The sequence below is a fragment of the Aythya marila genome, assembly GCF_965140915.1.
Source record: "Aythya marila genome assembly, chromosome: 5".
Taxonomy (NCBI): Eukaryota; Metazoa; Chordata; class Aves; order Anseriformes; family Anatidae; genus Aythya; species Aythya marila.
The window spans coordinates 54,397,828-54,411,562 of NC_139046.1; the positions used below are offsets into that span (position 1 = coordinate 54,397,828).

The 13,735-nt window shown below is 38.0% G+C and overlaps 1 protein-coding gene across 1 annotated transcript in view; it reads left to right on the forward strand.

Moving 5' to 3' along the window:
* Positions 1-13,735, forward strand: part of NELL1 (neural EGFL like 1) — a 284,886-nt gene that overhangs the window by 48,671 nt on the left and 222,480 nt on the right. Inside the window, exon 5 of the mRNA XM_082762270.1 lies at positions 10,194-10,290. Within this exon, the coding sequence (XP_082618396.1) occupies positions 10,194-10,290 (97 nt within the window). The remainder of the gene's footprint in view (positions 1-10,193; positions 10,291-13,735) is intronic.

Here is a 13,735-nt window from a genome sequence, read left to right on the forward strand (position 1 = left end):
TTTTTTTTTTTTTTTCTTTTAATGAAACGTGAGATGTTGGCTGCTGTTTTTAGTTTCTTAATGCTATGAAGAACTGCTCTTAGTATCAATGCGATGATACTTGAAGGAGCAGCAAGGTGAAAGCTGGTAGCTTGATCCTCAGCACTGCAGTAAGGTAACGTGCTCTTTCTAGTTCTATGGCTTGTTTTCATATCTGAGTCCAGTCTCTAATGAAAGAATCAATAGAAGCTGTGTTACATAATTGTGCTGCAGTTCTAGCGGCATCCCCTTCAGTAGGACAAAAATGAAAGCAAATAACTGTGTCAACTAATGCAACTAAAAGAAATTCCTAAGCCCCAGCTGACTCTTTTCTGTGTCACGCCAGCCACTCACCTTAAGCTTGACTGAAGAATGTGCTCTGCGGTGTCCCTGGGGTGAAATTCTTGCCCCGTTGAAGTCTGCAGTGAAAACTCACATTGAGTTCAGCCGAGCCGTGCTTTCACCTCTAGAGCATGTCAGATGCTGAGAGAAATGAGCTCCAAACCCGAATGTTGTCCCTGGAGAGTGCTTTTCTGTCTGTCTGCCTGGCAGTTTCCATCAAAACTTAATTTTAGAACCAATATAATGGCTTGTTCTGTGTTTACTGTATGTTTCATGCACTTCCTCAGTCATGGCCAATTAGTTATTATAGGGAGAGAGTAATGTTATCTTTCAAACTACCGAGGCTAAAATGGGCAGTTGAAAAATACCATGGGAGAATGGAGATGAGGGTTAGCTGATGAACCTGCGGTAAGGACTGGGGAATGTGGAATGAATCGGACCTCTGTGGGGTTACCGAAATGGCGGCTAATGGGGAGGACTGGCAGCTCTGGGGAGAGCCACGTGCCATTGCACAGTGCTGAGACAAAACTAACGAGAGGGCTCTGCTGGGAGCATGGAAGCAAAGGCAGAGCGTTAACAAGCAAAACTTGCGGTCCTCAGCCTGTAGGTACCTTCAGTCGTGAACAGAAATTGGCTCTGGAATATGGCTGAGGTGATTTTATGATGATATACAAATCATTTAGTGATGACATATACCCCTTGATGAGATGATCCTGTGACAAGGTACTTTGCAAGGCAATTAATTCTCAGCAGACGATTCTTTTTGGGGGTAGGGAGCGGGGGGAAGAAGCTGTTTAGTAGAAATGTTGCTTGCGGCTGATTTATTTTTAAATTTACTTTTTGTACCTGTGCAGAAAGGAGTTGAATCTTCTTACAGTCATATCTGTCTTACCATACTAGATAAAGCGACTTGGGTGTTGCAAATGAAAAAGAGGACTTAGGTAAAAAAAAAAAAAAAAAAAAAAAAAAAAAGTTGTTTCTAGGCTGTAAACTTAGTGTGCTTCAGTTTCTGTTCTAAATGCCAGCTGTGAAGGCCTGTGTGCTGCAGATCTCGGGCCAGGGACCAGCATGTCCCTGTATAATTTATGTAGATGGAATGGAAGCAAAATTTCGGCACTGCTAGTTCTCACTTAACAAATGTTTTATGAAAAACACCAACCGTAATCTTAACTTTTCCATGACAGAATGGAGATGAAATAAGCCCTGTAACCATGATTTCACCTCTTTGTTCTGGTAGAATTGTATACATGGGTTAATTTTGCTGTGAGGTCTGAAGTACCAGTGTTGCTTTGTGCCATTATGATGATGAATGTTTCTACCCTATTGCTTTCTGATACCAGATAGGCTTAATTATTTACTACTTGTTTTATAGATACTTCAGTGTAGGTTTTTTTAATCTTGTATGTATCTCACTTTAAGAGCTTTTTCTTAAATTTGTGGGGAGAAGAGCTTTTCTTAATATCCTCACTTGGAAGAACTGACTGAATTCACTTCTTCCTCTTTCCAGAATCTTTTTTTAAGTGCTTGGTCTTCTGTTACTGATACTTGGCAGCTGGGATGTGTATGAGCTTTTAGTACAATGTTTAGTAGGGTAACAAGTGAGAGTGCTGTGCTTTTGGCCTTCTTGTTAACAGTCTGCTTTAATCAGTGTTGTGGTTTAGAAGCTGATTCAAAGCTTGCCGATGTTATAAGGTGTCTTTTAGTGACCCTATGAGTTTGTCTTCTAATTATTATAAGTACAGGTGTCTCCTTGTGTGTTGTGGATGTTTGTGCACATCATATAAACCCCTCTTGGTACATGTTTTATGCTCTGGTACTCAAATAGCGATAGTTGCTCACAAGTGGGTAAAAAGACTGCCAAAATATCTTTAGTAAGTTGGATATTTATTTGAGAGATGGTGTTTATTTATTTGATATTTATTTGAGAGGGGAGAGCTGTGCATCCCTTGACTCTCAACTGAGATGTTTAAAGGTAAGTAACTGAATTCATATGAATTTGTCAGTGGTGGGTCTTGATTTTTTTTTTTTTTTTTTGAAGAGAAGTCGGTGCATGGAGATGACATCTCCTTCAGCACTCGAAGTATTTATTTTTCTTTGGACCCAAACACTACCTTATGCTCTGCTGTGGCCAAGCAGGTTGAATATGGTAAAGTTAGCATCTTCACCAGAAACAGAGACAACTGCATTTCTCTTACGCTTCTGCTACCTGCAAATTATGTGCAAATTTTATGGGCAAAACCAAGGTTATGAGCCACATGCTGTTGGCCTCGGGTGTAACAGGTCAAGATGGACTTCAAGGAAAGACATAAAAAGAAAAAGGGTGCCAAATCTGAAATGTGCAATAACCATCTGGGTATCATGTTAACGGGTTTTATACTAAGAACCCAGTATTTTTATTTGGGGGGGCGAGGGGAGCGGGGTGGGGAAGGATAGTGCAAAGTGTTCTGAATACGTTATATGTAAGACACAGTTGACCTCATAGTTTGTCCTATTTTTTTTTTCCCCCAAACTCTTGAAAATCCTAATCCAATGGCCAGGTTACTATTTCTGACTAGAGTTAACTTCCTGGAAAAAGGAGCTACTTGCCATCTCAGTGTAGGATCCATTTCCTTATATGTTGTAGGCATTGGCATATTTTTGCCTTACTATGTTTGATTTCACTTATTTTCACATATGTTCTCATAATTTCAGGAGTGCTTGTTCGTTATATGAAGACAGGCAAACACCATAGCCTTGTAGGCAGGCCGTTAACCTGGTACTGAGGCACTCTGAAGACTATTACCATCAAGAACTAATTGTATCTTTTTTCCTGTCTTCAAATTGAAGTTAATAATACCGACCTCGTTTGTAAAGATGTCTGAATTCACCTCAGGATTTTTAGATGTATGATACCTTACTGAGTGTTCTGAGGAAGACCTTTTCTGTCCTTCATGTAGCCAATGCCATATAACTTAATGGGTCCACTCCTCTACCTGGAATCAGTAACAGTGATCCATATTAGTTTAATGTGAAAAATCATTGATAGTTTCATAGAAAACTGCAAAGCCTATTTTATTTAATTGTTTATTTTAGAAGAAAGCTTCATGTAGACAGATAACATCTACCTGTGGAGATCGTGTGGAGAAGGACTGCCCCAAACCTGACAGCAAAATGTGTGTTTCTCACCATCTTTCTTTTCATTTGTTTCATTTCCTCCTGTTGCTGGAGGATCTTAAAAGTTAATTTGCATCTCTTGAATGAAAAAAGAGGTTGCTTATAGAGGTTTAATTACATACATTTTTGTTTTTGAATTTAGATTTCATAGTCAAAATAATAAAACTGAGACGTGCATTCACTTACCTCAGCGATTTCCTATATGGAAAATCAGTGAAATCGTTTGGGTGCCATAGAATTTAGAAGAAATCAAAAACTGTGCATAAGCTCTTGAGTTTTTTACCTCACTTATGCTGTTACAGGACAGCTATTTTTTTTCTACCAAAGCTGAAAAGTAACTTTTGATTAACTAGTTTGCAGTTACTACAGTATGTTCAAAATTTAATAACAAAAGGCTTCCCTCAAAACCTGATATTTTAATCTAAATTGCTTTTCCCTATTAAGTGTTTTGAACTCCTATCTTATGACAGAAGAGATAGCATGAAAAATCAAAATTTCCCTCAGGAAAATTATTTTTCTGAAATAGAATGCTGGAAAGTGAATGAATAATTTAGTTGAAGTTGCTCTAGAGCTGAATACATGTCAAATAGTGCATCCTGTCTGTAAACACTATTAAAAAAAAGTCATGTTGTTGTTGACACATTTTCACTGGGAAATATATAGAAAATAAAATGAAAATATCTGATATCCTCATATTTCTTTTTTAGTCTTAGACTAACACCAGTGTTGTCTGTTAAAGCTAGGTACTGATATATCATCAGTTTCTCCATGCACATGGGATCCAGGAAACATGTTGGACAAAGTTTTAGAAGTGGCTGGTTATTTCATGCAATGGGCTGTGTTAGGAGGTATGTCACTTGCTCTGTCACATGTACGAAATTTTTGCAACCTCAGATGGAGATCATAGCAAGGATCAAGGTGGTCCGCATCTCTGTGAATTACCTCTGGAGGAAAAAAAAAACTAGTGCAAAACATGGGAGAACCTCCCCATCTCCCAATTTATTTCTGTTTATTAAATTGAAAAAGTTTAGAGCGCTATAACAGTGCGTTGTTGTATGTGACTTACCCCTACCCTCTGGGGTTTATATATATATCTAGGGTGAGGGAATGTCAGATTTGAGGATCAGGTTCTGAATTGCAAAAATGTGCTTCAGTGACTCACCCTGATGTCAGAATGTGCTCCTGTGCAGTCGCAGAGGCTTGCAGAGGCTGATTAATGTACAGTAAGATGAATCATACCCTAGAAACAGTTATGTCTCTTCATTAATGAAAGTGAGTCTAGAGGACGAGCTACACTGCAGGTGTAAACTTCTGCAGCATCTAAAATGGGGTGTGATGAATTCAACACCTGATTGCTACATAAATATTGATAGCTTTATGTGAGTAAATCAAATATATAAGCCTGTTCTTTGATTAGTAGAGACCAGAGGCTGGGAAATGAGGTTCCTGCCATGCCTCAGTCACAGCAACATTAGACTGCAACTATTAGTTTCTTAACGATACCCCTAATAGAAGACATCTCTTGGGCTTGAATCTAGCCTGCAAATTGGATAATGCATATTTGTATTTGAGCAACCTACTGGTACTTCAGACCTGAAAGAATTTGGAAATTCCATGATTTGTGCAGCTAGTTCGCAAGCAAATGTTGAAATTAGAGTCTATTTTATGTTCAGCAGTTGCGTTTCTAGATCAGCCTATGTTGATTTATGCATTCTAATGCAGACAGACACAAAGTTTATTTTCTTGTTCTACTAAATATTTCAGCCATTTCTAAAATGCTTCTGGCTTGGCAAATATTATATGTATACAGTAGAGCTATTCCACCTCAAAAGTGGACAGGCTCACCCAAGTGTGAACTTTCACTTGTTAAAATTGCATGTAAGAAACCTACTTTAATACATGAGAAAACTCTTTTTTTTTTTTTTTTTTCCTTTTTCCCCAGAAGAAACATGGCCTAGTATGTGAGATGCTCTGTGAAATGTCCTAGATCTTGGGCATTGTCCCTCTCTGACTCAGTCTTTGTGATCTTGGATAATCAGTTGGTCTTTCTGTCTGTCAGTCTGCACACGTGTAGAATGCTGGTAACAGAGTTCCCCTATTCTAATGGAACATTGCAAATATAAGAATAATTTTAAATTGAACGGAAGGTAACTATCTCCTCGCTTGATTTTTAGAGAGGGAGAAAGGTTTGTGTCTGCGTATTTATTTACATGCAGATATTTTAGATATGCTTCCCTTCAGGAACCCACTGATTCTTTTCCAGATATTCTTTCTGTATCGCTGTATTCATTATGTCACAGATGGCTCTTAGGAATGCGTCTTTGAAAAACGTGTTTCTGAGGATTCCATAAGAGTACTTCATAAATCAAACTGCAGATAGAGTAGATATATAAATTAAACAAAAAGCAAAACAAACAAACAAAAAACAACAACAGAAGACCACAAAGATATCAGGGGTCTTCGTCAATTAGTTTTTTTTTCTTATTATGTTTAGCTAAGAGGGTCAGTGGTTAGTAAATATATACTGAGCATGAGCATTTCAAGAAAGGAATGGTTTACAGTTGTATTCTTCTGTGTCTGTGGTTTAGCTCCTTTGAAATATGTTGGCATAAAGTAGGGACAAAGCAAAATTTCTCTTGGGAAGTGAAGGCAGTAGTCATAAATCTGAAAGTCTCGAGCTTCTATTAACCTAGAGACCTGGGTCTCCTGATGCTGGAGGGCTGTTCAGTGTGCAGTAACTTTAGAGAGCACAGTTCCCTGGAATTCTTTTTCTAAACAAAAAAACACTACAGTTTTTGTGAAGCGTATTGCATATTTCTCCATGTGAGTATCAAAGCCCAAATGAGTATTGGAAACTGATATCCCAGGAGCTCTAGACCAGTACTTAATAAATTGGAAGTGTAGTAGGTACAGTTCAGCTGCTTTTATGCCAAATGCTAAGTATTGGCCAAGCTGAGCAATAGTGATGCTCTTCTACTCAGAAAATCAAGTAAGGAAATGAGAATGAGGTGAAAGCTTAATGGAGCTGTAAAAACAAACAGACAAACAAAAGAAAAATACAAAACAAAAAATCCATTTGTTTCTGTTCAGCCTGAAAAACACTTTTTTCTTGCACAAGAAAATCAATGCAGGAAAGGGGAGTGGAGCAAAGTCTTTTTTTTTCCCCATTTAACAAACAATAATTATAATAGAATTTGATCTTTAGATAGTTACTTTTGTCATTATGCTTTGAGATAGATTACAAAATGTTTGTGCTCCATAGGTTTTTCATAGTGTAGAAACTGTCTGAAAATAACCTGAACGATCACTAGGTTGTGATAGATTTCTGAGTGGTGTTTGTCCGTGGATAATCTAAATGCCTGGGTGAAACCCTGTTCCCCACAACTTACATGAGTAACACCTTAATCTTTTCCTGCGGACAGGGGTCTTCAATAGCCACATAGTCTCTCCCCTTCTCAAAAACCTGCTTTAGGAATGGTGCACCACTTCTGTTCCTGTGATTTTAAACAAAACCCTGGCAACCAGGAGACGTGCCCAGCTCCTGGCTTGGCTTCAGCTGCACACCCATGAGTCCCATTGGTCTCAGTTGCCAGTGCCTGGAGCTGGTGCTGCCTTGTTCACTGATGTTTAAAAACATTTATTTTTACCTCTATGAAGTCTACTGATTGTGAATTTGTAAACTTGACGTGTTTTTTGGCTCATACTGATTGAAAAGCTGCTTTTTTTTGGTTCCAGTTTTTCTCATCTGTGGCAGTTTTGCATTTGAGTAGCTGCTTCTAGCCTTGCTGGGAAAGTCCCCTGGATTTATTTATTATTTCTTAATCACTCTACCTTTTTGTCAGGTATTGCAGTTTTTTCTATTATTATTATTGTTACTAATTTTTAATTCATTAGTGAAGTAGTATATCGTGCGCCGTGTCTTTGGTAGTCTGCTACAGTTTTTTATTCACTGTTATGAATTCACATGCACTATTTGACCTTTTCATTTGCCAAGAATGTAGAGAGTATTACAGTGATGGCTATGTGCCTACTTACTGGGGCCCTTTTGCTGATGTTTAACATCATACAGTAATAAAGTTCACATCGTTCATGAACCCAGTAGCATGGTCCAAAACATCCTTTTATGTAGAAAGGTAAGTACTGATCTACTTTGCTTGCATCGTCAACCTGTTACTTATTCAGCAGATCCATGGAGAAGAGATATATATATATATATATATATATATATATATATATATATAATTATTATTATTATAACTGCAGCAGGCAGGTATTGTAGAGTTCCTCTGTAACCTTTAACTTGGGGTAAATAAAATATTCTTCAATAAGTAGTGTTCTTGAACCTGTTTTGTTGCTTTTTTTTTTTTTTTTTTTTAAGCATTGAGGTTTTGCCAGAAGTGGAGTTCTTGATGGAATACTGACTAGTCATGCATTTATTTACTTGTTTAGATCAGATGTTTTTCAGTGAGGACATTATTAATCTAAGTCACGATTGAAGACATGCTACATATCTGAAGAGAAATTCCTAATGTGGGTAGTGTAATTCATTGATTGGATTTCTTGCGTACCTTGATTCTTTGTTCCTTGTTCAGCATTTTACAGCAGTTTTGCATTTGAGTAGATGTTTAATTTTGCATGAGGTGTGGCAAAAAGGTTCTGCTTACACTTTAAAATATTGATAGAGATACTGCATGTGAGATTCCTATAATTCTCAAAACATGGTTTAAAAGAATGCCATCTTGTTTTGCAATTTTAACAGGTAAAACAGCTCAGCATGGTCATTTTTATAGACAGTAAGTAATTAACTAGTAGAAGAAGAAATGTTCAGGAGCTTTGAATGTATCATGCTGATGAAAAGTGATTAATTAGGGCTGATTATAATACATTTGAACAATAAAATGATAACTACTAGAAGTCTATTTACTACTGTGCTAACATTTTAAAACTGGAATTTTTACTTAATCGTTTGTGGTTTGTGTTTTTTTTTTTTTTTTTTTTAAAAGGAAATGAAGTTTTTTTTTGTTTGTTCGTTTTTAAGATTGCTTCCATTTAGTTTTGGCAACTGATGACCTTCTTTTCTGGATTAGAAAAAGTGAGCTGGGGGGGGAATATATGACTCTTTGTAGTTAACTCTGTAAGAACTTGAAGTTCTTAATACTTGGAGGACGTTTCAGGCCTCTGCAAACCTGTAAGTTTTCCAATGGCATGGCAACTTACAATACAAAAATTGATGATTATGCTAGGTGGGCCTAATCTAGAAATGCTTGGAGTGTAAATGGGAAGATAACTGTGCAATGAGTTATGTTGAATGACTTACTTATTTTTGTGTGTGTGTTCATTTTTCATGTTCATTTTAAAGCTTTAAAGAAAGAGGAAAAAAATTCCCACTCTAAGCACATCAATACTTCACAGCACTTGGCATGTTAAGAGTCTTTTCTGCTGGCTGTCATGCTGGTGTAATTACAGAGCAACATGTAATCCCTTTGAGCTGGACAGTAATAGAAACATATTTCATCATCTTCTCAGTAATCCTTATTAAAAGTTCTGGCTTTATTATGGAGCAGTAGGTTCATGAGTCTCACCTGTGGAAGATGGCAATATGAGAAGCCAGGGTCCGTGACTACTTTGGTCTTAAATTTTTTATGATCTAAAATGATGGTATCGTCGGTGTAGTAGCCTGAGTTCCTGAATAAGGTATCACGTAAACTTCATTACTGCTTTCTTAAAAATAAGCAATTAAAAAAGCAAAACCTTTTAACAACTACAGACAATTAGTTTTTGAATTTAAAAAAAGAAATGTTAGAGCTGTTCATTATGAATTAATTTTAGAAATTTTTGGTGGATATTACTGCATTCACATGCAAGTTTATGCAGTATATAAAGCTTGCTTATGGACCTGATGTTATTTGTCATTTATTATTGCTATTATTTGTAGATCCTTGAAAAACAACTGATAAAATATCTCTGTAAGACTAGGTACTGAACACAGACAAAGAGGTCCTGGTCTGTATCAGACCTGTGCCAGTGACATGGGCAAGCTGGATGTGCAAGGGTAGAAGCACACATGTGGAACACCCAGGCCAAATGAATTCAGCAGAAGCCAAAAGGGAAGAAGTGCATACAGTGAAAGGCCCAAGCAACAGGGATAGATAAGAGATGCAGAGCCGAAAAGGCTGTGGGAGTAGGAGGTGGAATAAACTGTCTTTGTGGAGCCTATTCAAGATTCTGAACAGTATGAAAATCCCACGGTGTTGTTTCTCTGGTTGTATCTCATTTGAGACTGCTTTTTTTTTTTTTTTTCCCATAACTGGTAGTTGAATTTGAAGGAGGCTCTGAAGATAGGATGGTTCTTCATTTTATTGTTTTCCCTAGCAGGGTGGGTTCTGACATTGTGTTTCTTCAGTGTAGTGCTGCACAGTTGGACAAGGGAAATTGCAACTTTCTTCAGTCTTCATGTGTTTTGACACATCAAGTGGTTTTAACAGTTTTTGTCTTCCTGTTTCATTGTTGCTTTTAGAGCTATAATATGCCTTCAAAAATACCGATGATAAACATAAAATGTTTAACAAAGGTGTTTTTGTTTTGTTCTGCTTTGCATGTTTTGTTTATAAATGACTTGGACTAGCAACTTTTAAGAGGAAAAATATGATTTGAGTAATGGCACTATATTCCCTCTACAGGATTTATGAACGTATCATTGATCCTCCAGAAACAAATTTGACACCTGAAAGCAATTTATGGCTCGGACAGAGAAACAGGAAGCATGGTTTCTTTAAGGTAAGCAGATATGAAATAGCCCATGAAGGAAATTAGTAAGTAGGTGGCCAAATAGTCCTGATTAGTTGTCTTACACTCCTGAAGTCTGATTTGTATGAATTTCAGCGTAAACTATGGGCCTGGGATTTGAGGCATGTGCAACACTTAGAGAAAAGAATCTGTTCTTGCAAGGTAGAATACTATAGTTACTGACTGTAGTGCCCAATATTTAGGTTTTTGTTTGGGTTCCTTACTTTGGGTTTCAACCAACTGTGGCGCACCTCCATGCTTCTTCTGTGGACATAATGAGACAGCATTGGAGTCAATTCTCGGATTTCAACTTGAAAACTTGCCAAAGCAACAGCTGAGCCACAGTCTTCTGGCTGAACAGTAGTGTCTTTAACTGCTCTTGGAGGCCAGTCACTCCTTGATTTTGTTTGCATAATACCCACGCCCTGATGCTTTTTGCTGCAGGTGGCTTTTTCTTGTTGCATCTGTCAGCATTGCCTTCCAGAGTAGAGGAGGTCTTCTGGCCTGTGGTCCTTCAGGCTTTGGCATATGCTAGCTGTTGTATGCAGCGCGTGTGCCTTGCTGTAAAACAGTAGATTTTCTGTTTCTCGAGTCCACTGTACTTTGCAAACAGTTCATTTCTCTGTATTTCCCTCAGATAAGGATGTCACTGTATTTCTCAGCAGTGAATTGGTAATGGGTCATTGGGTTTTGTTGATAAGCTGCTTTGTCCTTGGGAGCTTCTGTTCCTTCCAAATAGCCCATGCTGTTTGAAAGGCTGACTTGCTGGTAGCATGCGGGTTGCTCCTACCTTCTAGTAGGAAAGCCTGTCTTTTTTGCCATTAATGAGGCTCCCCAAGATACCATTATTGAGTAGGCCGGTAAGGGCATGAGAATTAAAAATTGCAAAGGAAAGAGAAATGACCTAAGACTTGAAAAGTCCTCACCTGTGTGTTTTCTTCCATTGGTTTTGCCCCCTGGTGAGTCTGTATGTTGATATGGTTGAAGCTGAATTGCAGAACCAACCAACAAACAAAAAACATCCATCCCCTATAAAAATTAAAACTTCAGCTTTATAAGTAATTTACAGAAAAGCTGCCGATAGTTCTTAAGGTTTTGGTTAACAAGCCCCATGGTGTTTATATCAATAAAAGAGACTACAGTGTAGTGATAAGCCAGTGTGTGTATCCTCGATATTGGCATGGATTTGTTGCCAAGGTGATTTACCACCCACTCTGTTTCCCTTCAAAACAGTCAGTTCGTAAGATGCTTCTACAAGTTGCTAGTTTTCTGAGGACCTCACCTTAAAGTCCCTAATTTTTAAAAAGCTAGGGAAAATATTTTATGCTAAAATAAATTAGGGTAGATTGTTGCAGTAACTAACAATTTTAATTGAGAAAAAGAAGTTAAATCTAACTTTCCTTTTGACTCAAACTATGGTCCAAGAGTTGCTGTGAACCCGGAGTTCATTTCATCTTCTGGCAGCTGAGCTGTCACTGTGAAGTGAAATTGATAGTATTATTTTATTCTACAGCTGTTGTTTTTTTACCTCAGCTGCTTCCCATAATTCCACAGATGGTAAACATATGTTTATAGCTACATAGGAAAGAAAGAAGTTGTATTAGATTCGCCCATCTTAAATTCTTATTTTATGCAGGCAGTCAGTGCCTCAGAACTCTGAGATATTATATGTTGGTAAATTAATATTTCTACGCATTAACACTTTGGGAACAGCAGGGTAGCTAATGATATGCTAATGAGCTGACAGATTTTATTGATCGTAATGAAAGCCGACAAGTGCCTTACTTTGCTTTATGCATGCTTGAATATTTTACTAACTTTCTTCAGGGCAGAAATATAATTGGTTGCATTTTTTTAATTCGGCAGGAGCGTTTCAGAAATCTTACTTTTTTATGTTATACATTACAAAAACTTGGGATTTGGCCAGTTTATGAAGAGTACACATCTCTTTCCATGTACTTACGTGCTCAGCAGGATCTCCCATTCTTTCTTAAAGCAATTTGTTTCACCATTTCAGCGTATAAATAAATAGATCTATTTTCCTTAATGTAAACAGAGATCTGCAGGGAAATAAGAGCATTAAAAAAGAATTAGCATTTTTGTATGTATGTTAGATTCATGATAATGTATATATAAAAAAGCAGTGAATATTGTTCTGATCATCGTCTTTGCTGTTCCGAAAATATTCTTATTTTAGTGGTCACTAGTTAGTTAATTGTTGTGCCTGTCCTTCTTCCACTCCATAAATAAACATTATAAGGGCCCTTTCTGGGCCATATTCTGATGTGAAATTTAAATGATAATTCTTTAATATATCAGAAGAAGAAGGGGACGATATCATATTTTTAAGTGACGGTGGCCACTTGCTGTCATTTTTCTTATTTATGCTTTTGTTGCATATCCTTACTTACAGAGTTAATTCCACAGGTAAGCTTGCTGGGGAGTGAAGTGCCTATGGAGTAATCAAGGGATCTGAGATCTCTCGTGTTACAACTAATATCTTTTGCTATGTAGCCTACTTTCTATGACCAAATATTTGGAATTCAGACAAAACTGAATAGTTGTAGCAGATCAGCGAGGGGAGCAAGCATAGAGCAGACTTAAGATAGCTTTGTGTGTTTGCTTTGAAGGGAATCTCATGAATTACTTCTGAAAATTACCCACCAACCCTTCAGGTTTCTTTGTGTGACCCAAAAACAAGCTATCTTTTAGTGCTGAAGAATACTGTTTTAATGAGATTGGGAAACCAAAGTAAATGCAAACGATAGAAGGAAGATGGTGATACCAGATAGCCAGGATGATCTCAGTCTAGGATAGATCTGATGACTGTCGGTATCAGAATTTGCAAAATTCATTGTATTGTTGAGGAGAACCCTTTCCCCTAAGGCTCCCTCCAACGATCTGCAGCAGAAATAAGCTTGTCAGCACCTTGCTGTCCGGGTGATTCATGTCGAAAGATGGCAGTATTCATATCTGCTCTAGAAGGCTCCATTGATCTTACAGTCCTGCTGCTCCATCTGGGGACTGCACAGCTGGTGGTTGGCATTCTCACTGCACAGCATCAGATGTACATTTTGGGCCTCTGTGGCCATTTCAGTCTTGGTGTCATACAGACCAAGGTGACATAAATGCAGTGCCAAGCGTGACTGTTCAACTGCCTGGCATGGGGCACAGCTGCCCTGTGTAGAGGAGCATAACGCTGGTGTGAGGGCGGTCTGGTGGGGTTGGTGTAGCATTGCCCAGAGGAAGGCTCTGGGAACATGTGCTGGGGCATCTCTGCAGAGCCATTTACTAGCTCTGGCCAATGCAACTGACACAGCTGCAAGGCACGCATCACCTTTGGAGCAGACACAGGCTTCAAAGAGGGTGAAAGGTGGTGGAAGAAATCAAAATGCAGAAATGGAGAGCTTGCTTGTGGAATACATGGGCCTTCTCA